The 26,727-nt window shown below is 48.2% G+C and overlaps 1 protein-coding gene across 2 annotated transcripts in view; it reads right to left on the reverse strand.

Annotated features, from left to right (window-relative positions):
* Positions 1 to 901: 901 nt before the first annotated feature.
* The window catches only part of MAPRE2 (microtubule associated protein RP/EB family member 2), a 100,379-nt gene continuing 74,553 nt past the window's right edge, over positions 902 to 26,727 (reverse strand). Inside the window, exons 5-7 of one of the 2 annotated variants that reach the window (XM_065889668.1) lie at positions 14,580 to 14,719; positions 9,629 to 9,787; positions 902 to 1,466 (exon numbers count right to left, since the gene is read on the reverse strand). In XM_065889668.1, the coding sequence (XP_065745740.1) occupies positions 1,392 to 1,466; positions 9,629 to 9,787; positions 14,580 to 14,719 (374 nt within the window). In that variant the 3' untranslated portion in view covers positions 902 to 1,391. The remainder of the gene's footprint in view (positions 1,467 to 9,628; positions 9,788 to 14,579; positions 14,720 to 26,727) is intronic. The other variant, XM_065889669.1, reaches the window with a different exon arrangement.

Here is a 26,727-nt window from a genome sequence, read left to right on the forward strand (position 1 = left end):
TGCTGTTTTTGTTGCACCTGCTAAGTCAAATAACAAGTGAAAGAAAATCTAAAGTCAGAAACCAAGTGAAATGAATGATCCAGGAAGGGAAACCATCTGTCAAAGGGCGGGGTGGGGAAGAGGCAAAGATTTGGAAAGATACTAAGAAAATGTGCAAATATTAGTTAAAAAAAAATAAGGAATGCTTTTAATTCATTAATGTTTCCTCTGTTTATGCACTGCCACGATTTAGCGAAGGTCAATGACAAGGAGGGCCATAGTATTTATTGGAGAGGGGGAATTCTTTATTCCACAAAGCATTGGGAGTCAGATTCTCCTGTGCTGTCATTCCAGTGTCAACAGCAGACTTCAGAACCAGGATTCTCCCTTGGGCTTACGCTCCTATTCATAAGGTCTTCACTCCCAGCCTTCCAGCCAGTGTGCGGCATGATGTGGGACCCTGCCGCCCGGGGCTGCACACCCTGAAGTCATTCTTTAGTAGGAATCCCCTAGTGTGGATGAGAGGATTTGGGCTGAAACCCACAGGAGGAGGCAGGAGGACCTGTGCCCATGCAGACCCCCTCTGACTGCAGACAATTGATGACAGCTTTTGAGGAGAGTGGCTCCCCACCAAAGAGGACCCTGAGAAAGAAAAGAGCATGAGAATCTGGGTGGGGGGAGGCGAGGGAAAGGGCAAGCGGTTAGTTAGAGGGCCAAGTCGAGATGGTGTTTTCCTTGAGTGAATGTCTTTCAAAACTAACAACATACTGTGTGGTTGTCTAACATGCCGATGTCTGAACACTGCTGGGCCCTGACGTCCTAGTTTTGATTCCTTTTTTTCCCCCTTTTGTTTGTGAGTAGAGGGAGAAACTGACTTGGTGTTTTTCCCTGTGAAATAAGTCACTGTCATATGGCTTTCATATCAAGTATCTCTTTCCCTTTGTTCCAATTTATTATCTGACCAAATTTATGTTCAGAGGTTAGACTTGCAAACATCAAAGCACCACAAATGTGTGTGACATCTAGTGACACTGGGTTGAGAAATGCCAATATAAATACCATATATCAAATTACCATTGTTTCACACCAGGATAAAAAGGGGGTGGGGTGGGGGTGGGGACAGTTGTTCTGGAAAGAAATGCAAAGAGCAGAACCAATCTCAAGCAGCCAGGTGGTGAAGTTGAAGGTATGTGACCCCGTGATGTCTTGGGGAGGCTGCCCACGGCCGCAGCTAGTGTGTCTTGGCGAAGGAAATGGGAACCGAGCGCGGTGGCTGGCATGGGTGCCGGCGCAGTGATGGAACAGCAGGCTGGGAACAACTGGTTTCTGATGAGCTTGAGGCCACAGGTGTTCCAATTCTCCAGAAGAAAAGTTCCCACCAGAACGGAAGTGTGGAGAGCTGCCGAGACGGTTCAGTACTCTTCCTGCTGCTGGGCCTGCTGTTCGTGGACTTGTTCCTCTGCTTCCGGCTCCTCCGGGTGGCCCTCCTGCGGGGCAGGGGGAGAGGTTTCAGCTGAAGCGGTTCCCTGCCGGCAGCCCTGCAGCGTCCCCAGCCCCACCATCGCTGCACAGCACGGCATCGCCACGGCTTTTGCCACGCAAGTGCCTTCCCGCTCCCAGGAGCCCAGGCACACACAGGGATGCCTTCACCTTCCCGCCCCATCAAGGAACGGCCCATTCTGGAGCGCGGCCAGCAGGCTTTAGGCACCACGTTTTCCTTCTGACCATTTTGGGAGGACGTCATCACAGAACATACGACATCCTTTCCCACCCGCTGTACGACAGTAAACCAGATGCAAGGACTCAAGAGCGTCACGATAACCACAAGTGAGCCTGCTGTGACACAGCACAGGGCCCCAGGCCCCTGCAGTGTGTCCGACGGCTTCCTGTTTCCTGCCCTGCTGTCCTCCTCCTCACCTGGTAGCATGTCTGCTAAGCAGACCCCTTGTTATAATCTGTTACGCATCTGATGCAGAGAAGCAGCCCGTTAGAGTGGGTAGGTAAGGAAAGGACAACAACTATGGTTCTGGGTTGCCCCCAGCCAGACGGCGTCTCCAACAGGGGAGCTTGGGAGCTTGTGCTCAGGGACTTCGGGACATCTATTTTGGGTATGTGAGGACTTTCTTTGCTTACTTTCTGATGGTTGAGGTGTTCCTCTACTTGGCTTCAAATGACCTATTTACTCACTTGTGTATAACCCGGGGAAGCACGTCACGAACACAAAACTCCAGGGAACATAAACCCTGGTCAGCTATATCTGCCAATTCTTTTTTTTTTTTTTTAATCTCGCAAAGGATAATTAGCTCTTTACTACCCAAGCAGAGGGAGCGTAGCTAATCAATAGGGCCGACTGCTCCCTCCAGAATGCACAATGCTTTTGCGATGCAGTCGGGAGCGTACGCTGGGATGTACTTGTGTTCTCTTGCACTTTGCACACTCCCTTCCTGTCTGGTCCGTATTCCCTTTAGCCAAGGACACACCCGTCAAGATCCAACTCAAATACAGCAGCATCATTTCCCCCGATCCCTGAGCCAGGATTCTCTCCCTCCTCCTGCATTTTGCTTCTTCCTTGGCCTTAAAAGCTTTTGACTTGTAATCTTGTTTGTCTTGAACCTTCTGGCCTCATCCACTGGATCCTGAGGATACTGACGTCGGGATAGGGCCTCATCCATCTGTGTCAGACCTTGCTTACTGTACAACTCAATGCATGTGTGTCAGGAAGAAGACATCAGAGGGGGTGCAAGAACAGATGACCCAGACTATCAGCCAAGGTCACGTGCCACTTGTCTTCTGAGAAGCAGCGTAATGTCAAGGTTATAAGCATGGAACTGGAGTTCATCTCCCAGATCCATTATTTACAAGCTGGGTGGCTTAACTGTTCTGTGCCTCGGTTTTCTCATCTGTGCAAGTGGGAGATAGGACAAAAGTGCCCATTTAACAGAGTTTTCAATGAGTGTCACTGATCAAAGAATCAATGGAGTCACTGAATTCAACAGAGAACTCTGAGTTAAAATAGGTGAAGTGCCTAGAACAGTGTTTGGCACATAATATAAGTGTGAGCTGTGATTCTCTTTTCTTGGTAACTCATTGGAGTATGTTCTAGAAGTAAAAATAATTTTTAAAAAAATAGTCTTTTCTATGACAAGAGTAGAAAATGGCATCGTATTGAAGACTTGGGCTCAAATCTAGCACCGTCCCTTACTGGCTTGGTGTCTTCAAGAAGCACGTTATTTAATTTAATAAATATTAGCTCACCCCATGACCACACCCTGTCGTCATACCTAAAACTGCTCCACCTCTGAAATGTGAAGGCCCAAATCCTACTCTCTCTGCCCACATCCTGCTGTCCTTCGGGGCACCTCGCTCCTTAATTCCTTAACCACGATGTCCTTTGACCTCAGAGCCCCAAGCCCCCCTTTGCTCCAGGCTCTGCCAGCTCGTCCCTGGGCCGGCCCTGCAGCGTCCCCCACAAGCCTCTTTGCCCACCGCTCAGCACACGTGAGGGTGGTCCTCTCGGCTCAGTGCCTCAGGGACAGAGGTGCCCTCCTGGGAGCAGGAGAGCACCTCTTGCTGGGATAGAACAAGCGAGGAAGAGCCACCAGCCTCCCTCTAGTCCAGGGGCAAAGAAGGAAAGTCACGCTCATGGGAATTGACCAGGATGGTGGACCAGGAGCTCCGGGTGTCTGCTCTGCCACACGCTCCTTCCCACGCCTTTCTCACTGCCTTCACCCCAGAACGGATCACTCCTCTGAGCTTTACATCCTCGATTCACGCTCCCATCAGGTTGCACACTGCAGCCCTGTGTGTGTATGGGCGTGTGCTCGTGCGTCCCCACTGGCTGGCTCCACGGCTGCCTCTTCAGCCAGGCTCTGAGCCTCTGAGTCCCTTAAGGGGTAGGGATGTTGTATTCGTCATCCTAACCTTTTAATGCCAGTGTGGTGCCTTCCATATCATATTGCCCAGACTTCAGCTGGTCTGAAGTGCACTTTTCTTACATAATCGTTTCTGTGAGTGTTAGGCTGCTGATGCGAAGATCGTCAGAAACGAGGATCTGTTTGACATTTTACAGAGAATCTTATTTGCTCACATCATGGACGGTGAGTTAACTGTGGGATAATGGATTTAATTCAGGACTGAAAGTCAGAAGATTTGGATTCAAGTAACTGTGGGCCTGTCAAACCAGCTGCGGGACTAGAAACGCACTAGATAAGGCTCCCCCTCGGGCCTCCGTTCCATACTTGATGAGCCAGGGGGTGGGTGTGGTGCCCTTGTCTCCAGCTGGCCAAGGGCAGCTCCCTCATTCACGGTGCACCCTGTGAGGTCATGCATCTCACCTGCAGGAACTGCGGACCCCAGAGCACTCTTATTGGGTACCGTGGCTATAAAGAACAAACGTCCTGGGTTACCAATGGATTGCTAATGCTTGGGGTTCAAATTAAGGTGCTCTGAAAGTCTGGCAGGACGCACCTGTAACTCTGAGGCAGCTGTAGCACATCACCACTGGGAGCTCCCCACCCACGCGTGGAGGCACTCACACACCAAAATGATCTTTCTCTTATGCCCCACGCAAGACTGAAGAAGAACTTAAACGCACAGGTGAGGAGGAGGCCAGGCGAAACCTAGGCCAAACGTGTGACTAAAGCACTGGGGCGCCACCTACTTAATTAAGTCTAATATTTGCATATAAATCCACCCACAGCTGTGAGTGACGCTTTGGAGTTCCTTATTCTTATAATAATCATTAGAAGGAGAAGCAAGCAGGACAGTACTGAAGAATGCTCTCGGCTACTGTGGGAGGAGAGCGGGGACAAAGGAGGGGAGGAGGGGGAGGGCCGTCAAGAAGCTGGGCTGCAGGGAGTGGGGAGGGGGCATGGCTCCCACCTTCCCAGATGTAGGAGGCAGCGCACAACAGGCTCATCTGCCGCCACTCACACCAGCGAGTCCGGCTGTTCCTTCCTCTCTGCTTTGTTCCTGCCATTTCCTCTGCTGAAAAAATACTCCCCCGTCTCACCTCTGTAACTGCTGACGTTCCTAATCATCTTTCCACGGCCAACACAAATGTCATCTTCTCTGTGAAGTCCTTGCCTGTCCCTCCAGGCTGTCTTTATGTGCTCCCCACACAAGTTTATTTACGTCTCTATTACTGCGTTTATCACAACCTGACAAATTCCAGTTAGTGGTGTCCCTGTCTGTCTCAAGGGGACTGTGAGCTCTTCTAAGGCAGGGGCTGTGTCTGTTTTCTATAAACCCAATGCTGCGTCCAGTGACAGAAACGCAGGCTGAATTCAAAAGATGTGGGCTGAAGGGGGGAGTATCTTTAGGTCATTCGACAGTGGCTTCCGTGACAGGACCTCAGGAAACAAGTGTCTCTGTATTAGCAGGTGACCCTCAGCCTACAGATCCACAGGGCAGCAGCTAACCAACGACGTTAAGCCCAGACACCTGTGGCCCCTAGTTAAGTAGTGAAGATAATGAGAATCATGATGAGAGGCACTGGACGGCCAGCTGGCCATCTGCTCTGGAAACTTCCATTAGGTTTCTGTGACTGCAAACTGAACTGCCTCTGTTTACTTCCACACTCAAAACTCTCATCTGGATTTCTACATCTTCCAAACATGGATTGCTTGATCAAGAGAATCAAAGACCAGACATCACTAAATAAAGACTGAAGGAGGAGGCCTCTCCAGCGAATGCCTCCACCTGAAGTGTCAGTGTCGGGTCCACCTGTGGTGAACTGAAGAGCAGGCACTCACTGCAGCCTCTCATTCCTCAGCACCCCTCTCATCTCCAGGAGGGAGGCAACCAACCAGAAATCTCTGCCTCTCAGATGTGCACAGAAGTCCGACCGGCGGCATCATGCATTAAGTACCGGCATTTTTTCCCAGACATCATGCCCCCCGTGGCTGCACGTCCACCTAGCACTGAAGTGTGTGAATGGCCTGAAAACAGGACACAGTGTCAGGGTCAAGCACGGCGAGGGAAAAAGGAGGCTCCGAGAGCTTGCGGGTGGGTGCAGTGGCCCAGCAACCTCTGAGCACATTTTTTTCCCAAGTGATGCGTTTCCTAGGCAAGCGTGGAAGCTTTTTAAAAGCTCACTGCCTCAATGGTAGAAGCTGGATAAGCTGGGAGGCTACCACAGAATCAGGACTCGCTACGCTTAGGGAGGGAGGCAAACGCTTGCGGCTCTAAGGTGTCTAGGACGGTTCCATGAACCTCCAGGAAGGGAAGCAGAGAGCAGAGCAGGCCAGCCGCTCCTGAGCGTCTCGCCATCCGCCTCTGTAAGAAGTGTCATGTGTGTGACTGTGCAGCATGGAAAATACCGTGCAGTGTCCAGGCACGTGGCAGACAGCCTTCGCCTTCTCTCTCTATAGAAACCGAAGTTTAAAACAATGGGTCTTGTCACATTCTAAACAAGGATGCTTGGCATATTCCAGCTTATTCTCTATAGAAAACTCAGCATAGCCTGATGTGTTTCTTTTGGAGCTGTCCAGACAGAGTTGCATTAGAAGTTATCCTGGAATGAGAAGAATTAAGGCAGCAGCTGCATTTGAAGACTTTGCACTGGTAACCCACACGTGTTACGTCTGTGTTAAGTCTGTTTTCCCTTCCAGATTCCAGTAGCCTGGTTACTGCCTCTAAATCTCTTCCTGGACTTTGGATACTCCTTAGCTTAGACTCAACAGTGATGCCACTGTCTCTCTCTCCTCCCTGCCACGTTTCTATTTGATGACATCATCACAGTGCCAGTCAGAACAACAAAGGTGGGTTTAGTGACACCACCCGCCAGAAAAAAATGGAGGTTCTTGGCGGATGAAAATATGGAGGTTCTTGGTGGATGCTGAATTAAACAGACTGCCCAGAGAAAGAGGCCAAGACAATACTTTTGAAGGTGTCAAACAACAAAACTAGATGAAGGGAATTATTTGGAGAAAATCCAGGTAGGAATTTGACTACTCCCTTCTTCACATACAGAACACATGCAACTCAGTACTGTCAATTAGACAAAGTCTGTCCTGCAGTTTCCCCCAAGAGGTACCGCCTTTACTTTTTCCCTTCCCCATGGCACCCAATATACTGAGAGGCAGGGAACATAGTCCTTAAGATTCTGGGCTCTGAGTTAGAGAAACCTGGGTAGTGACGGAGCTTATTAAAGATGGGTCATCGGGCTTCCCTGGTGGTGCAGTGGTTAAGAGTCCGCCTGCTGATGCAGGGGACGCGGGTTCGTGACCCAGTCCGGGAAGATCCCACATGCCATGGAGTGGCTGGGCCCGTGAGCCATGGCCGCTGAGCCTGCGTGTCCGCAGTCTGTGCTCCGCAACGGGAGAGGCCACAACAGTGAGAGGCCCGCGTACCGCAAGAAAAAAAAAAAAAAAAGATGGGTCATTGAGCAAGTAATTTTTATCTGTAAAGCAGAGATAAGTAACAGTACACCACATAAGGATGTGGTGAGAAATATATATATAGAACATAAACGTAATATCTAGCACATGCTAAATGCTCACGGTTAGCTATTACTCCTATCACGTTCCCCATTTAAAAGGTGGCTCAGGCTTGGAGAAGGGAGGGCACGAACTCAGGACTGAGTTCAAATGCAAATTACGCTGCTTATTCACTCGGGAACGTTATTTAACCTCTCGGCTGCCTTAGTTTCTCTCATCTGTAAATGGGCTAACACACATATCTTCCTAATAGGATTCTCCAGACAGTTAAAGGAGCTGATACAGGTAAAGCCCTCGGCCTTCCCCCTCATCTCCCATCCCAAGAGTTTGAGGAAAGGACCTGCTAAACCCATTAGTCTTAATGACTGATGATACTCTGAAGTATTACTTCTTCGAGGGGCGTGTGCGTTAACTGCCCATACACTGCAAGAATGGCTCTCTGAATCCAGGCCGCGGTAAGCTGGTGCTGGCGTGTGTGCTGGGGGTGTTGGAGATATCAATGGTCTAACGGAAGCTGAGTGTAGTCATCCAGGAAGACACTCCTGAACTCTCAGGAGGCAAGAGCTCTTGCCGAAGGCCAGCCCCACCTGCCATTAGCTAGGAATTCAGTGGCCCTGCCAACCCTTAATTTGGAGTTCACCTAACGGCGCTACCTCACAACGACTCCTCCTTTGGGACAAGATCTGGCTCGAGGTTAGCATCAGAAGGCTAGAGGTTAGCATCAGCAGGGAGATTCCATCCTGCGAGCCGCCTTGCTCCCGCGAGCGGGCACCGTCCCGGATGGGCAGCAGCACGGCTCACTCGGGCTCACGGTGCTGCTGCACAGACCTCATCGAATTCAGCCTCAAACAAGCTTGTGAAGAGAATAACCATAATTCGTCTAGCGCTTGACAGATGACAAAGCACTCTCTACGTACAGAACGTCATAAAAATGCCACTTTGGGTGGTGCGGATACACACACTACAGACCAACCTGTGGTTTCTTCCGTCAGATCTGAAAATAGTGAGAATATTTTGTAAAGCCGCCGCTATCTCTGGGACCTGGGCAGGCGGATTCCCAGGGCTTCAAGATCTATAGTCTGAGCTCACCGAGAAAGAGGTTTAAGAATATACACGTATCTGGGGGAGACAAAAAAAGTGCTGGAGAGTCCCCAAACTCCAGACAGTTTCTTACAGTTTAGGAAAATTTCAGAGCTAGGATTTTAATCTTACACGGAGTAAACAACTGCCTGGTATTCGGCTGAAATAAGATAAAAGTAAACTTGCTCGTGGCTTCCTATGTTCTGTGGAAATACCAACACACGTGCAACTCGACCACAGAGCCCTCAGGGCACCCGCAGGCCTCCTAATCACACCTACCCAAACACTTCCTCAGCCCCAACCCGGCAGCAGGACGCCTGCAAGCCTGGCCCGTGCTCTCCTGCCTTTCACCGCGCCGCCCTCATGAAAGTGAAGCCCCACGGGGCTCCCACTGCGGCTGCCAGGGCCTCGCCCTGCCTGTCTGGGCGGACTTGGGGTGACCTGCCTGGGGCCCTGCCGTTTATCCTGCCCCTTCCCCATCTCGCTTCCTGAGACTCATGTTCCTCCGCTGCTCCTCATATCGGCTTTCCACGCGCGGACGGAGCCACGTCCTGGGTCCCCCCTCGGCACATCCACTCGTGGGGAGCAACCCTGGTGGGCGGGGCCTCCACAGAGGAGGCCTTCCAGAAGTGTTTTTCCACAAAGGGCTGTCACACAATGCTGCTCTGTACTGGCAAAGCGTAACCGAGACAACCAGCTATGAAGGAAAAAACAGTTGTGGGACTTCTGGGGGTGGGAAACACGTCTAGATGAATCTTTCCTTTAGCCACATTCTGACCTGCGTGAAGAATCTCTGCACACGTTCTTACTGCTTATGTGCTCTGAGAGTGAAAACCACTTGAGACTTGGCTGTGTAAGCCTCTCTTTCTCAATCGAAGCCCCCCGGTCCCCTGCCCCCAACAACTGGCAACCATCCGCACATCTCTTCCCAGATTGACGAATGCGGGTCCCATGCGCCTGGGTCAACGGATCACGACGATCGTGTTTATTCCTCTGGGAACATCACATGCACTGGCTGAGCCGCAGGCCTCACTGAGGTCCCAGGGCAGTATCTGAAGGCTCGGCACCACTGCACTCTGACCAAGAGCATCACTCTGGGACGCAAGCCTCAGGGCTCTGCTCACACTCACGTGTTCTTCCGAAGCGTAGAGGACTTCCATGAGTCGCTGCACGAGGTCATCGTTTTCCTGCCCGTGTTCCTGGCAGAGGAGCTCAATCTCTCTCAACTTTCCGAAGTAGAAATCCCTCTCCTTTTCCACGCCTTCAAGGGCAAGTTTTAACGAATGTACCTGTGAGGGAGGGAAGGTGGAAAAGAAAACCCTCAAACTACAGCATAAGAAATAAATGACCAACTGTGCCTGTGTATAAAGATGCGAAACATGAAAAGACAGATGTGCAAAAATAACCGACGTGCAGGTCCGGGGAGAGCCAAGGGGCTGCTGCTGGGGCTTGAGCCTGGGCCCGAATGCCCAGCTTCAACAGCACTCTTGTCACTCCTGTCAACCGACTGTTTATACCCAGAGGCCTGGGGATCCTTCTGCCCAAGACAGTTCCACCCGGGCTCCGAGTCAGCCTTCCTCTCCTGGTAACTAACCTGGGCTGGGGCACATCTTTCCCCCAACTCGTTCATCCTCTAAAGGGAAGGGAGAGGCGAGAGCGGGAGGAGGGAGGGGCTGGCACTGTGGTCCCTTCAGACGCGCTTTGCGGAACCTCCTTTCTTCACGTCACTTGAGAGCTGCCCTCGACTTTGGAGCCCTTCATACATGTTCCCGAACCAAACTAGACAAATGCTCCTACTGAGGGACTGGGGCGTGGCTGCACAAGGAAAACTGGGCGAGACTAAAAGCAGGCTGAGTGGACCTGTCTTAATTGCTCTAGTTCTGGCTTCGAGCTCATCACATGAAAGGCAGGAAGATGTGGAAGCTCCAGTCCCTCAGCAGAACAGCCCTCATTCCCTTTTTTCTCCCTTGACGCGGGTTCAAGGGTCTTGCAGCTTCTCACGGTGGTTGCGGAGATGGCGCTGGTGAAGGGAAGAGGGCAAGGGTTGAGGCTGGCAGAGCCGTCACCTGGGCTGAAGAAACACCACAGGCAGTGTAGACAGATCTAGTCTCAAATTCCAGGCTGCAGGCCGAACAGCTCCACACAGGCCCAAACCATCACCCGCTTCCTGCTCTCGGAGAATCCCTCAAGTTTTCTGAACCCTTTGATCATTTATATTTATGCAGAGACTCTCTTTAGGGGGTGAATTAGGTCTCTCATGGTTCTCCTCAGGAGAAATCTCTCTTTCAGTATATGAAATACCACCCTTCACAGATTTCCAAAGATTACATTTGGAGTGGAAAATCTCTCTGTTTCTAGTAACTCCGGGCCTTGGTACATGCTATTTATCTGTCTGGAGTTATTGACTCATTCAAACAGATACTCAGCACATGCAGTGTCCATCTCCTTGTGCACCTGGCAAACTTGTGTCCATCCAGTAAGACTCAAGGATATGGTTCTTCCTCAGAGTTAAACCTCACTGATGCCCTCATGGAGCTGGTTACAAAGCAAAGGAGGATCAGTCGCTAACTATTCTTTTTTTTGGCCACGCCTTGCGGCTTGCAGGATCTTAGTTCCCTGACGAGGGATTGAACCTATGCCCCACTGCAGTAGAAGCACGGAGTCTTTAGCCACTGGACTGCCAGGGAACTCCCTCAGCCACTAACTTTCAACTCTTGTTTCTGATAATACTATGGCTTGGACATTTGTAAAAACTGAAGGCAACCCAGTTGGCTGAATTCCAGAAGAAAGAAAACTGTTTATTCTAGAACCTCCCCCCCACCCCGCCCAGACTCGACCACAGACCCATCTCAAGCCTGCACTGGTGCCACCAGCGGATCTGTGGTAGTTTAGGTGTCTGCTGTCTGCCAGCTCCCCTTCCCTGTGTCGGGCAAGAAGGGTCTCTGGATGCCTCTGACCCATGGAAACCAGGCTTGTCAGCCTCTCAAGTGCTGTGGTCTGTACAGTGAACCAAGAGCTGAGGCTTTGTAGAAACACCCAGCCCAGGTTGGCCTGTGCTGCTATTCCAGATGCATGAGGTTAACAGACGCACAGCTATAAACTTTCCTTGGTAAAAACCAATAGGACCTAAACTACTTGATGAAAGATCCATTGGCAAATGGGATGCCATTTTCACAGTCCCGCTCCGATGCCTCCTTGCTCCCGCACATGTCAGAGCAGGAGCCTAAGCAGTGGAGGTGATGCTGGGGATGGACCCTTGAGAAAAGTCAAGGGGAAGTTCTCTTCTCCCAATTCTCCACCGCTCAGGTGTCCACACGCTGTAGATCCGCCCAGCCTTCCAGTCCGAGCCACGGACAGTGTCTGTGAGGGCTAACCAGGCCCCACTCTTCAGCCCCCGTGGTCCCCGAGCACAAGCAGGGACCCCATGCCACCACCTGTTTGCTCACTTACTCTCCAGAAACAACCCCTGATTATTTTAGTCATGTCTTTTCCTCCCCTGTGTCTTTTGGTTCATTTCTATCACTGAAATTCTCTAACACAGTGGTGCTTTCATAGCATGTCGTGGGAGACTGCCCAAATCAAGGCATGAGGCCAAGTGAATGAGAATTCTTAAAGTTTACGGCACTGGTCACTTTGTCTATTACCACTGTAATTCAGTCTTTGGTCCGGGCATTTTTACTTGGCCCTTCCTCGTCTTCGTGTCCTCAATTCCAACACAGTGATGACTGTGTGTGGCTCCCCACCAGTTTTGGGGGGCACCCTGTAGGCTTCGGGGACAGAAAATGGAGGGAGCATTAACATAGCCTTGGAAATACAGCTGAAGGAGGCGCTCAGTAAACAGCTGGTGAATGAAGGCTTACAATGTAGGATGTGTCCGACCTTCCCTCTGGGGGACAGATGGAGGTACGGGGACACTCTCCTCCATGTGAATGCATGGGGGGACAGCCCGGGAGTGAGGCCTTTGGAAGTAATGAAGGAATTACAACCAGGAGGAGGAAGGCCACTGGAATGTGCTTCTCTGTGTCTTCTCTAGAGTGGCATTTTGGATGGGACAACAGTTTAACTGAAGCATCGTAGACGGCTGGGGCCCTTGGGGCTCTGTGTGTGATTGGAGAGCTACTGGGAGCCCAGAGCCAGCCCCAAGGAGAGGAAGTGGGGCTGGTTGGCGAAGGCCGTAAGCGAGAGAGGGGCAGGCAGGATCTCGAGGTTCCAATGTGTTTCTACTTTGGGTTGGTGGTTTGGGAAACTGGGTGTGGTAGGGGTAGATGAAGAAACATTTGATAATAAAGATATCAAAAGAATTTGAGTCCTACGGAGAAAAGGGTTATAAATCTAAAGTATTACAGACCCACACCCGACTCTCTTCAGGCCTACTTTGCTTAGAGCCTCAGGCATGTGTCCCAAGGCTAATTAGGGCTGTCCTAACTGCCTTTTTCTTTTTAAATTTTATTTATTTATTTTTGGCTGCGTTGGGTCTTTGTTGCTGCTTGCGGGCTTTCTCTGGTTGCGGTGAGTGGGGGATACTCTTCATTGCGTTGAGCGGGCTTCTCATTGTGGTGGCTTTTCTTGTTGCAGAGCATGGGCTCTAGGCACGCGGGCTTCAGTAGTTGCGGCACACGGGCTCAGCAGCTGTGGCTCGCGGGCTCTAGAGCTCAGTCTCAGTACTAACTGCCTTTCATTCTAGGAGAACTCATTGCCGGAAACTGTATAAGGGCTCAAACTGAGGATCAGCAGGTAATTAGAACATTCCACAGTTTCTAAATCAAAGTCCTATGCACCGGATGACTTAAGGTTTTACCTTTTTCATTGAAGTGTTCAGAATTGTAAAGAAACACCCTAGTTAAGCAACTGCTTGCTTTTTAACTAGATTCTTGTTTGCAAATACACAACTATCTCAAAAACTGTTTCCAGACTCTTGCTGGCTCATCAAGAATCAGATTAATCACCGGGATCTGCCCATGCCCAGTGAGTGGCTGGGAACAGCCTGGGCACCTGGGATATTGGCTCTTCTCCCAGGGGTGGGAGTGGACAGGATAAAAGACTCTCCTCCTGGGCTTCCCTGGTGGCGCAGTGGTTGAGAGTCCGCCTGCCGATGCAGGGGACATGGGTTCGTGTCCTGGTCCGGGAAGATCCCACATGCCGCGAAGCAGCTAGGCCCGTGAGCCATGGCCGCTGAGCCTGCGCATCTGGAGCCTGTGCTCCGCAACGGGAGAGGCCACAACAGTGAGAGGTCCGCGTACAGAAAAAAATAAAAGACTCTCCTCCTAACTCAGGGCAAGGGTGGGTGGTTTCTGCGCTGGGCCCTATGCTACCAATTGTTTTATTACTTTTAAACTATGTATACTCTTGGGCAAAATTAGCTATTGTTAGAAAGCGTACCTAAGCTTTTATATTGAAAATTTCGAAGGCAGTAGACCTAGATTTACTGCAATCCTAGGGATATTAGGTAAAAAGGAAAGTTCTATTTAACTGTGGCCTTTCTGATGCCCTATTCCTGGGTTCAGTGCTCCTGTGTACTTTCACTCTTGCGGGAAGTGTTCGGCCGTTTGGCTTTTGCTTGTGTAATAGACAATGGTGTGTGGCTGCTATCTGTAAGTTCTATGAGGGAAGGGAAACTCTCTATCTTGCTGCCATTATATTATCAGCATCAAGTATAGTGTCTGTCACATCGAACAGGCTTAACAGATAGCTGCTGAAAGAAAGGAAGGAAGGAGGGAGACTAACCCCTGATGCCTTTAACACAATCTAGACTGGCTAGAAGTGGCCATGGTCTAGCCTGGAGCTCCTAATAGGCACTGAGGTGTACGGGAGGGGGAGGCTGGCCTGCATACCTGCATTTACCTAAAGCCGAGTCATCTGTCCCTCTGTCTCAATGTATAGCTTTGAGATTTGTGACTTAACATCTTTTATTCACAATGGGCCACTGATTATCTGCCCCAATAGTTCCTTTCATTCTTACTTGCTTGAAGCCACTGATTCCCGCGGCTTCCCTCCCCCTATCCCAAGCCCATAGGAGTTTGCTCATCTCACCCCCTGCACCTGTTACTGCTCCCAGAGACAGAGCTGGGGATGCCAAGTTACCTGTTCATTAAGCTGTATGACCTGTGTTTCTAAATCTTTATCAGATTTGGATGCTGAGCTGCTGGACGAAGCCCTTTTGGCTGATGAGGGACGAGAAGGTGTGGATCCTGGTTTAGATGCTGGACTTGATTTAGCCGCACCTGAAAGGACCCAGAATAAATTATGAATATTGGCAACATCGGAAATGCTTCTTAGGTATGCAGCAAAAGTGTCATATAAAAGGAATTTACTAAAACACAGAAGAGACACTGCCAGTGATCTCTTGCCAGCACAGAAGTAGCACAGATACGCTTAGAAAGAGTGTACTCGATAAAATGACAGAATCATCCTGGGCAACTTACTTAACCTTTCTGAGCACTGGTTGTTTTTCTCAAGTGACATGAGATGAATGCGGTTGTCCCTTCTCCCTCCAGAGAGATGAGAACAGATACAAAGGGATTTTAAGTTTGTTTGTTTTTTTTTTTTTTAAAGAGGAAAGGTTCTTTGATAAGCTCAGAGCATCACCATAATTGAATTTCTAACACCGACCTTATAAGAGAATAACACTTTAGGAGAAATATCAATGCACATGTCTATTTTTTCCTCTTTTAATGTATTTCCTCGTTTTAGCCATTAAAAGAGTCTAGGAGCCATGATATCTCTGTAGCAACAGGCACTCCTGGTGCCCAAGTCCTGGTTTCTAAATGTTATTCTGCAATAAAAGGGCTTCTTGAGATATGATATGGCTGATTCCGGGGCTGGGGCAGGGAAAGGACAAGGTGGGCCTGGGACATCTCATGTAAAAAAGCAAGGATGTGCTCAAGGATTAATGAATGTCAGGGGCCAGCCCAAAGGGGCTCCCAACTGGCCAGACTTGGACCATTTGCATACCAAAAAGAGTGATGGCTGTAATGTATTACAATGCACTGAATAAATAAAAATCTAGTCCATAATGAGGGTAGGGGAGAGGGAGAATCCAAATATCTCCACAGAACACTGACAGCCAGTAAATGCTAAAGAAATGCTAGAAAAATCACAGTTTTACAATACACATAACTGATTCAGGAAAGTTTCATCAACTGACTCTAAAACACTGAGAAGTGTTTGGAGGACGGGATGTTTACACGTGTCAAGGTGCTACCCTATAAGTTGCTTATAAAGGGTGAAAGATATGCCTTTACAACAGGGAAGCCTGAGGATTGGGACCTTAACCAAGTTATTCAGTAGCATCACTAATAATGATAGAAATTGGCAAAAAAAAAAAAAAAAAAATAGGACCATTGATGTCAGGTAAGACCTCATCTACCTGAAGCTCAGCTCATGACAGGCTCTCACTATCTAGAACTTGACAGACACAGGAAATGGCCTCTGCAGGCAAAACAGATGGCACAAGATATATGCAGTGAAGTTTATACACTCCATGGGTTTAGAAATTCAGGGTCATTACTGGGGCCCAGCCATTCCCTCTTACTCAGAACAGCTCAGTCTGGTGTAGGTGCTCCCGCTGGCCCAATTCTCCACCACAGTCCCCCCACACTCTGCTCCTCTGGTTCTTGGAGGGCAAGGAACTCCTCATACTCAGCTTTGCAACCTCAGTGCTTAGCACAATACTTGGCGGAACACATATTCGATGAAGGAACAAATGTTTAAATACATGAACAAGTAAATAAAACCTGGTTGTATGGTTTCCAATTTTACAGTTTATTGGTACTAAGAGATCAGAAAAAGGCAAGCACCCTGGCAGCAGTTACAAGTTTCAACCAATCTCCTAATTACAAAGCAGCAAGCAGGAAGACTATAAAATTCCTATCTGTATGTCTTCAGAGTCATGAGAGATACAGTCATACACACCCTCAAGAAGCACTGACAGTAACATACGGTTTAAAATACATGCCTGTTACAAAGAAAGAAAGAATTCTTCTAAAAATACAGGGAAATGCCTAATATATGTAAAACTGAGGATGCTTAAGTTAGGAATGACTTAAAAAGTTTGAGTATTCAAACCTTCAGTGACCTGGAAACCTCACCTATGCAGCGGAACTTCCCAGGTTGTCTAGAGAGCGGATGCTTTGCTTTGTTCAACAGCTGTGAGGAGGCTTCATCTCTGCAAAAGCCCAGAAAACACACTCCTGGACATAGCTTCCGTGTCCCATTGGCCGGCTTCTCTAACTCCACGCTAAGCCAACAGGGTAAAGAACACAGCGTGGAAAACAGCAGGAGAGGCAGGGCGAGGACGTGCTGACCTGACAAACAGCGTTCTCCAAGGGTGGCCACCAGCCAGCCTCGCTGGGGAAGCAGCTTTTGAAAAATCAAGTTACTTCAGACCTTTTCATGAGCAATCTGTCGTATTTTAATATAAAAATAGTCTAACAGAAAGTGGCTCAAAGACTGTCTATGACCAACCCCTCTTATTTACTAAATACATATTTATTAAGTGCCTACCATGAGCCCTGTACTGGAAGTCCCTGCTCTACAGGAGCTCATGACCTGGTGGGAGTGGGTCATTTAAGAATGCCCACAGACAGAAAGACAAATACTCTATGTTATCACTTACATGTGGAATCTAAAAAATAAAGCAAATGAATGTATATTTAAAAAAAAAAAAAAAAAAAAAAGCCCAGGCATGGCCACACTCAACATTCTCAGGAACAAGGCAATGTTCTAGACACGACCACGGATTGGGATCGGGCTGTGTTCCCTCTGCCTGAAATTCTTCCTCCCCTCCTTTGAGTGACTATGTCTAACAGCCTTCGGGTCTCAGCTTAAATGTGGTGGCTCACACACCCTTCACATAGCACCCATCAACGGTAATGGTACAGTGATTTATTTAATGCCTACTTCTCCCATTAGACTTAATCCCCACGAGGTAGGAGTTGAGTCTGTTCTGTTTACTATTTTATGTTCCCAAGGCCAAGCACAATGCCTGATCCAGAGGAGACACTCAATAATAACTTTTTATAACTCATGAAAGAACGCCTAGGACAGGCATCTATCCAGGGTAAAGATCCCAGGGGAAGCTCGAGGAGCTGATGCCAACCTCAAAGTCACTGACAGCAGGAGCCAGCAACACCTGAAGGAAACGAAACAAAACCCACCAGCCTCCCAGAAAGAGATCTCTTACTTGGTTTCAAGTTCACCTTCCATTATTACTTAGGTCCTGTATAGATGGAGTCAAGACAGTAGTTCATGTGGGTAAATTCAGTCAGTAAACAGTTAACTCTGAGTAGGGAGGAGCAAGATGGTTTGTGCTGGGCTGTCCTATCCAAGTCTCTGCCATGCTTCCATCCATGCCTCTTCTGAAGAGAACAGCTCTGGGGAAGGGGCTTCCCTACAGAGCAAGTGACCCACCCACCCAGCCTGGGCAGGCCTCCCTAAGCAGGTCAGCAGCTATGATGTGGCTGGTTGCAGGAGGTCCACCAGACACACTCATGTTCTTATACTCTGCCTCACCCAGTCTCATGTAAATTTTCAAAGAAACGCGTGGAAGGAATAGAAGCTGATTGCTTGTAAAACAAGGTTATCACTGATTATATTATCAGGACATCATCAAATGCAGCTTGGAAAAACCTGAAACGTTTGATACGAAGTTAAAGTAGAAGAGGTCATGGCAAGCCAAAGCCCCATGTAAGACCAAGTTATCAGGGAAAGAAAGCCTAAAAATACGCAGAGGAAGCTGGCTGGGAGGGAAATGGGGTCACGGGAGATGCCGGGTGGCTCACGGCAGAGAGGCCAGAGCTGCTGCAGTTACTGACGCTGTCCCAGTTCCAGCTTTTTCCTGAAGAAACACATCCCTTGCTACTGACAGAGTCCAACTTTACTGTGGTTCACAGGGTCTCGGCATTAAAGTGGCATCTGTGTTTCACGGATCCTGTAAAGGTCAGCTGGGGTGCAGAGCCCCAGGTCCTTCAAACTGGCACACGTGCATGCAGGCTGTGGGTCTCTGAGACGAGAAAGATGAAGGCAGTGAGAGTCAGACCTGGCAACCCCCTGCTGCAGGGCAGGGAGGGGACAGTGGAGAAGAGGGGGTTTGGTCCACGCTCTACCCGCTATGCTCCCTACACGGGGGACAGAAGAAAAGCTTCTGCCCCCAGAATATGGACAAAGAATGGAAAACAAATTTGAAAAATTTAATAGCTCAATTAAGTAATTAGAATTTGAAATTTAAAATGAGAGGGGTTTTGAAATTCTGATTAAGTTGTTTGGAAAGAAACTGATAATCGAGGGAAATGCATGTCTGATGAATGAGAATACAAGAGGTCAGCACCAAGTTAACTGTACGTTTCTACCTTCTAACGAATAAACGCAAAGAAATGAAAGACCAGGAAAGACAGAGGGAGATCTTAGTATCTTCAGAGGTTAAAAGTTTTTAAAAACCACACAAAGCTCCTTTTCAAAAGAATGTAAACTGAGCTCTTTAAATCCTCACAGGCTGCAATTTGATATGAACGTAATTGACCACTCACGGCTATCACGTGATTAAGGCTAAAATACTAAAATGTATAAAGATGAAAATGCAACCTTTTGTTCATTGTGTTGAATGATTTCATGGTTTAACTTATTAGAATAAATAATGATAGACAATATCCTATATTATATCATGCTCATTAGTCAGTTAAAAACTAGGCTTTTGTTTATTTGTTTTACAAGCCTTGCTACCTTCTTTCAAAACACCATACCCTAAGGAGTACCCAGCTTCTGGGGTGACAGATATTCTTTTTTCACTCACCCGGGCTGCTATAAGGATGTTATCAGAAAACTGTACTGTTATCAATGTCAGTAAATTTAACACTGATATAATACTTTTATGTAAATTCATATTCCATTTTTGTGAAGTGACCCAATAATGTCCTCTATAGTGTCTAATCCTGGCTTTAGACACTAAGGTTCTCAAAAGCTGCCTTCATGCTTCCCTAAATGCCTCCAAGTCCACTGGTGATTTCACTACTGGGCCTTCCCATGCCTCTCTGCTCAATGATGCTTACACGAAAAACATTTTACATAATAGCTTTTAAAGGGAGTACAGCTACTTTGGCAATAATAATAATAATACAGATAATAGATTTTTTTTTCCTGCAGCTATCAAACATTTCAATTTTTTTTGTCGAGCTGCATTTAATGATGTCCTGAAAATATAATTAGTGGTAGTCCTGTTTTGCAAGAATCATTTTTCCCTCAAGCTTTTCTCTCTCTCCACTAATTTCCCCTTTCAAAATAAAAAAGGAGTTTCAGAAGCGGCGGAAAGTAGACATAAATTCCTTGCAAGTCCCTATAATTCTCTGACTTTACCCATTGGATATGGACATGATTTACAATGCTAGTCTTTGAGCAGTTGTCTTAATTAATGCCTTCAGGAGCTGGGGTATAAATATGATGCTAAAACATTTTAAACCATAGTTGTAAAATACGAAGAGTGGCCTGATTCACTGCCTTAGTGAAGCCAGAGCACTGCTGTGTCTAATGTCAATAATTAGTAGCTTGCTTAATGTTTATGGAAAATGTGCCAACATTTTGGGCCTATGAGGCCCAATGAATTCATAACGATGAAGCAAATAAAAGCACTTTCTCCTTTTTTATACTTGGCTTTATCCTTCGCAGCCAGGGCTCTGATGGAACTTAGAAATTCTTCTCACATAATCTGCCGTATTCTTTCTGCCAAAATCATAAACAGAGGAGCTAAAAATATGACATTAATACTGTTGACAAGAACCACAGAGACATTAAGAACACACACACACTCAGGGAGCAACCACGCTTCTGGTCGTCCCCAGCTTCTTCCCTACTTTGAGAGCATCCCCCCAGGCCACCGCCACTGAATTAAAAAGCCCATGGCGGGGAGTGGGAGGGATGAAATGGGTGAAGGGGATCAAAAGGTAAAGCTTCCAGTTATAAAATAAATAAGTCCTGGGATGTAATGTACAGCATGGCATTACACAGTTACAGTAATAATACAGTTAATAATACTGTATTGCATATTTGAAAGTTGCTAAGAGAACAGAGCTTAAAAGTTCTCATCACAAGAGGAAAATAACTTGTAACTCTGTGTAGTGATGGTTGTTAACTAGATTTGTTGTGATGATCATTTTGTAATATATATAAACATTGAATCATTGTTGTACACCTGAAACTAATGATTGTTTTGTTTTTTTAAATTTATTTTTTATACAGCAGGTTCTTATCTACTTCATACATATTAGTGTATATATGTCAATCCCAATCTCCCAATTCATCCCACCACCACCCCTTACCCTGCTTTCCCCCCTTGGTGTCCATACGTTTGTTCTCTACATGTGTGTCTCTATTTCTGCCTTGCAAACTGTGAAACTGATATAAGTTTATATGTCAATTATATATCAATAAAAACAAACCTAAACCCCACAGAACTGAAACATGACAGAAGATACCTTGTACCTACACTGATTAATCATTTGTGGATGGACCTGACATCATTTCCTTATCCCCTTTACCTTGGCAAACAGGTTTTATTGTTTAACTGAGATATGAACCAGGTTAAAATAAATAAGTAAGTAAGGCCACTGCTGGGGGAGAGGGTATGGGGTTGGACTGATGAAAAGAGACAATTCCCACAGGAAGAGGGTTTCCTAAGTGACTAAACTGACACCAGAGCTGTCACACTGCGGAATGACTAACAGCTCCCACACAACCCTGACCATCGCAAATTCAAGATCTCACACTTTCCTTCGAAAATGCCTCCATACCTTCACTTTGTAGGTTCTGTAGTCTGCTCTGCCCTGAGAGCAAAAACAACAGCAACAACAAAGAAAACCCCACCTCAGGGCTTCCCTGGTGGCACAGTGGTTGAGAGTCCGTCTGCCGATGCAGGAGACACGGGTTCGTGCCCCGGTCCGGGAAGATCCCACATGCCGCAGAGCGGCTGAGCCTGCGTGTCCGGAGCCTGTGCTCCGCATCGGGAGAGGCCACAACAGTGAGAGGTCCACGTACCTCAAAAAAACCCAAAAGAAACAAAACCCACCTCAGAGGCCAGTGTTGTGTCCAAATGGAACTTTAACAGGGGTTCTGGGATGCCCTGATTCATGAGGTCATTAAGAGGGTGGCTCTTTTACTCTCAAATTAGTAGTTCAGAGCCCTTATGGCTTCTGTCCCACCAGAGCAGCCACTGGCAAAATTGGGCTCTTCCTTTTTGCCACTTTGGTGTCAGCTTATAAAAGTGGGCAGCTCCACTTCTAAGCAGCTTGGGGAAGGGCTCTACACAGCCGAGACTGAACCACATCAATCCTGTGGGAATGAAGACCTGGTATGAACTGGGTGTCCTTCGTCTTCCCCGAGGGAGGCAGTGGTTAAGAGCGGGGGCGCCCTGCAGCCTGCAGCCTTCGTAGTAATCCTGGCTCTGCTGCTTGCTTGGTGGCGTGACTTTTGCTGCCACCCGGATTTCTTTATGTTCTACAGAGTCAGTAGCAGTGCCTCCTTCCCAGAGCTGGGAAGAGTACCTGAGTTAATACATGGAAAGTTCCTACACAACAGCCTGGCACACAGTAAGTGTACCCGATCATTATTACTCAGCAAACGAGGCCTGATTCAACTAATGACGAGAAAGCACACGGGTTTCCCATTTCTAGACACTAGCAAAATAAAAACTAAACTGCTGAAATAATAAGGAAATGAGACTCATTTTATTTAAAGAAAATCTTTATAAAGAAAATCTTTATAAAGAAAATCTTTATAAAAACTGGTTAACCCATAACCCAGCAGTGGGCTCCCAGGCTTCGGTTCCCCCATTCCGCACTGTCTGTCTTGAGAACTGGTGGACTGTCACCCAAGTCTCTGTGCGCCTTCTGAAATTTCCCCAATTCACTCATTCCTGCCGCAAGTATTTACTGCACCCCTACTGTGTACCTGGCAAGCTACAGGCACTTGGGATAGAACACTGAATGAAACGCAAAAGACGCTGGGCCTTGTGGAATTTACATTCTAACAGGGAGATTAGATAATAAACGATAACAATAATAAATTAATAAGTGACATAATAAACTAGAAAGTAAATGCCATGGAGAGAGGCAGAGCAGGGCAGGGGTAAGGAGTGCTGGGTAGGGCTGGGTGAGTGACGGTTTTAAACAGGAACTTCAGGGAAGGCCTGAGCACCCATCATGATCCCCTCCAGTCTCAACCCCTCACTCAGAAGGGTCCACCCAGAAGGACAGGGGTCAAAATGCCCAAGTCTCCTTGGTGACAGTCGTGCAGCAGCCCAGCAGGGATGCAAGGAGGCGAGATCCACACCGGGGGTGCGTGGGGCTCACCCCAGCTCACAGCCTCCCTTCTCACAGAAGACGACGTGTGTTGTAACAGCTCCACAGTTGCAACTTCCAGGATCCCTGCAGGGGACATGCCATTTGCAGGAGTCACCTTGACTTCTTCAAGGCCTCGTTGGGAAAGTGAGATCTGAGCGAAGACCTGAGAGAGGTGAAGCTGGCCTTCCGGACAGCCAGGAGCAGAATATTGCAGGCAGAGGAAAGGCCCAGCGCCAGTGCCACGGCGTGGCCTCGCCTGCTCGGCAGCCAGTCTGGATGCTGTAGCAGAGGGAGCACGGGCGCCGCGGGAGGGGAGTGCAGGTCACCAAGGACCTCACGGGCTACTGCTGGAGGCCGGCTTTCATTATGATGGAAAAGGGCAGCCATGGCAGGGTCCTGAGCAGAGTGACATGATCTGACTTGGGTTTTAGGAGGCCCCCCTCTGCCAGCTGGGAGGCTACTGCAGTCATACCCCTGGGGATGAGCAGTTGAGTGCTCGAGATGAGCTCTGGTTTTGGGAAAGCATTTACAAGGCTACAGTTTAGAAAACCCTACGATATACCCTATAGGACAGGCACCAAATATCCAGGCATTTATCACCACTTCAGTTGTGCAACATCAACAGCAACATTCTGGGATCAACAGCATCTGCTCTTGGTCCAAGGGGGACGGCTGAAGGAGGACGAGGCGGTGACGAGAGCTGTGAGTCAGCCGGTGTCCCTCCCAGCCTACTCCCAGCTCGGGGTCATCACACAGTGTGCTGACCGGCTCTGCGCTGCAAAAATATGCCAGGGAACAACACCGACAGCCAGGGCTCAGAGCCCCAGTGCCGGAGGCTTCCCTGACCGGTGGCCACTGAGATGGGCGAGTGGGCCTGACTCTGCCGAGCATGTCCAGCCAGTGTGAGCATTCAAGAGCTGAGTTACTTCTGCCCTGGTTACTGTCCCTGCTGGAGAGGATGTGCTTATTTTTAGCCATCATGTGATTCTCCAGTATTTTCCAGGCTCTGCTTGAGTCACTCTGGTTTTGGAGAATTTTTCAGAGGGGGAAAAAAAAATGCAGGAGAGAACTCCTCATCTTAAAATTAGCTCAAATATTAAAAATTCTGATGTGTAAGAAGTTACTTGAACGTGGTATATATTTCTTTCGATAAGCTGACTTTTCACACCTCTCACACCCTGGTAGAGAATTAAGTGTGCTTTGAAATGCATTAGGTGCCAAACAATTACTGTCTTGGTTCAAATTCTTGTTTTTAAATTGTTCTCAGAGCAATTCTTCTCTAGAAGCGGTGAGGTTCCCTCACCCCCGTGAAAACAAGATGCACCAGAATCCCAGCAATAATTGAGGGGAACACTCCCTTGCCTGTTTGCTGCAGCAGTAAGGAAAGCTGGTGATTGAAAGAGTCCAACAAACTGAGACAGCCTGCTGAGAATAAAGACACACAGGCATCACCATGACAACAGCATCACTGTGTCACGCATTCCTGGCATACATCAGTCATTTAAGCAAAAAGCTTACGAACTAAGACGGCCATTTCAGGGGAACACAACTATTTATTTCCTTTACGATGTTCAGAGTCCTGCTGATTCCATTGGCAAGACCAAGTGTTTCAGGTTGTTTTGCTGATGGTGGTAAGTCTGCTGTGCTCCATTAACACTACCTTACCGGGACTCCCTTGCAAAGAGAGACAGTCTGAGGCCACAGAGCCGCTGGAGCTCGGGGAGGTGAGAATCAGAGCTGAGCCCCACTGGAATCATCCACTTTACTCTACTCCAGCTGGCTCCCGCTCCAGGTTTTCTGCTTCCCCCAACCAGTGACCAAGCCAGAAACTGTGCATCATTTATCCTTGGCTTCCCCTGTCCTTCACCTCTCATATCCCATCACCATCAAGTTTTGTTGACTAAACCTCCTTAAAGGTCTCTATAACCCACATGGCCATGACCTTTATTCAGGCCACCCTCCACTCCTACATGTTTGGCTGCAACAGCTTCTTAGCTGTTGTACTTAAAACCTTTCAGTGGGCTTCCCTGGTGGCGCAGTGGTTGAGAGTCCGCCTGCCGATGCAGGTGACACGGGTTCGTGCCCCGGTCTGGGAAGATCCCACATGCCGCAGAGCGGCTGGGCCCGTGAGCCATGGCCGCGGAGCCTGTGCGTCCGGAGCCTGTGCTCCGCAACGGGAGAATCGGCAGGCGACACGGGTTCGTGCCCCGGTCTGGGAAGATCCCACATGCCGCAGAGCGGCTGGGCCCGTGAGCCATGGCCGCGGAGCCTGTGCGTCCGGAGCCTGTGCTCCGCAACGGGAGAGGCCACAACAGTGAGAGGCCCGCGTACCGCAAAACAAACAAACAAACAAACAAACAAAAAAACCTTTCAGTGAGTCCCCAGAGTCCCCATAGTAAACTGTAAACTTCTGTGACTATAGAACTTAAGGTGACTGCTACATCTTCACCTCCTGCTATTCCCACCTTTGTGCAGTCCTCTCCCCTGGAATGTGGGGGGGAACTGTGGCTTGCTTCTAACCAACAGAATATGGGAAAGGGGATGGGATGTGACTCCCCTCATACGGAACCCAATTCAAAGGGAGTATAGAAAATTCTTCAGGTCAAAACTCTTTTCTATTCCTGCCCAACATACCAAGGGACAAAAAAAGGCACCAATGATAAAGAAAAATAGGCTCACTGGTGATCTGTGATGTTCTGCTCATGGAAACTGAAATAAATGGTAAGTCATGGCCTTTTGAGGTTTGACAAGTTTTATGGTGAGGCTGAGACGTTAAATGCCAAGTTATTATATCTATGGAGAGAAAAGGAACGATCCATCACAGGAACACGTGCGGTTGAGTTGAAGAACTGATTAATATTTCAGCATGTAGAGGGAGCAGCTATCTAAGAATGACCCAGTGCTGGTTATGAAAGGACCCAGCATTGTTTAAAAAAGGGCTAGGATGGCTTGCTTCCCAGGTGCAGCTGGGGCAACAATGGAGGCCCTTACCCTCTTCTGCAAAGTCTGCTGTGAGGGCATAGAGTATGACATGCTGAAATTCGGGCCAGTTTTGTCTGAAGCACTTACTCTTCACTTTGTAATCACCCAGACCATTAACTCAGAGAATTATCTGAATTGAAAGATTAAGAAATCAGAGATAAGTAATCCCACTAACCTAGGGCTCAGTTTTCTGGGCCTTATACACATTTCTACTTCGGGGCTGATAAGAGGCCTAGAACAAGTGGCTTAACGTTTCCTGCATTTACAAACATACATCAAATATAGTGACTCTCACCCAAGAGCCTATTGCAAGGATGACGGGAATGTTTTCGAACATTTAAAAATTATTGCTCTTGGGACTTCCCTGGTGGCGCAGTGGTTAAGAATCTGCCTGTCAATGCAGGGGACATGGGTTTGATCCCTGGTCCGGGAAGATCCCACATGCCACGGAGCAACTAAGCCCGTGCGCCACAACTACTGAGCCTGCGCTCTAGAGCCTGCGAGCTACAACTACTGAAGCCGGTGTGCCTACAGCCCACGCTCCTCAACAAGAGAAGCCACCGCAATGAGAAGCCCATGAACCACAACGAAGAGTAGTCCCCGCTCACCGCAACTAGAGAAAGACCACGTGCAGCAACAAAGACCCAACGCAGCCAAAAAATAAATAAATAAATTTATTTTTTAAAAAACCCTTAAAAAAATAAAAAATAAATAAAAATTATTGCTCTTTAAAAAAATAAATGCCGTTTGAATAGAACAGCACGTGCTCTGTTTCAAACCTTTACAACAACGGTCGCCAACTTTTTTGGCACCAGGGACCGGTTCCGTGGAAGACAATTTTTCCATGGACTTGGGGAGGGGGGTATGGTTCAGCAGTAATGTGACACTGGGGAGCGATGGGGAGCAGCTGTAAATACAGATGA

Source organism: Phocoena phocoena, chromosome 13 (assembly GCF_963924675.1).
Source record: "Phocoena phocoena chromosome 13, mPhoPho1.1, whole genome shotgun sequence".
NCBI lineage: Eukaryota > Metazoa > Chordata > Mammalia > Artiodactyla > Phocoenidae > Phocoena > Phocoena phocoena.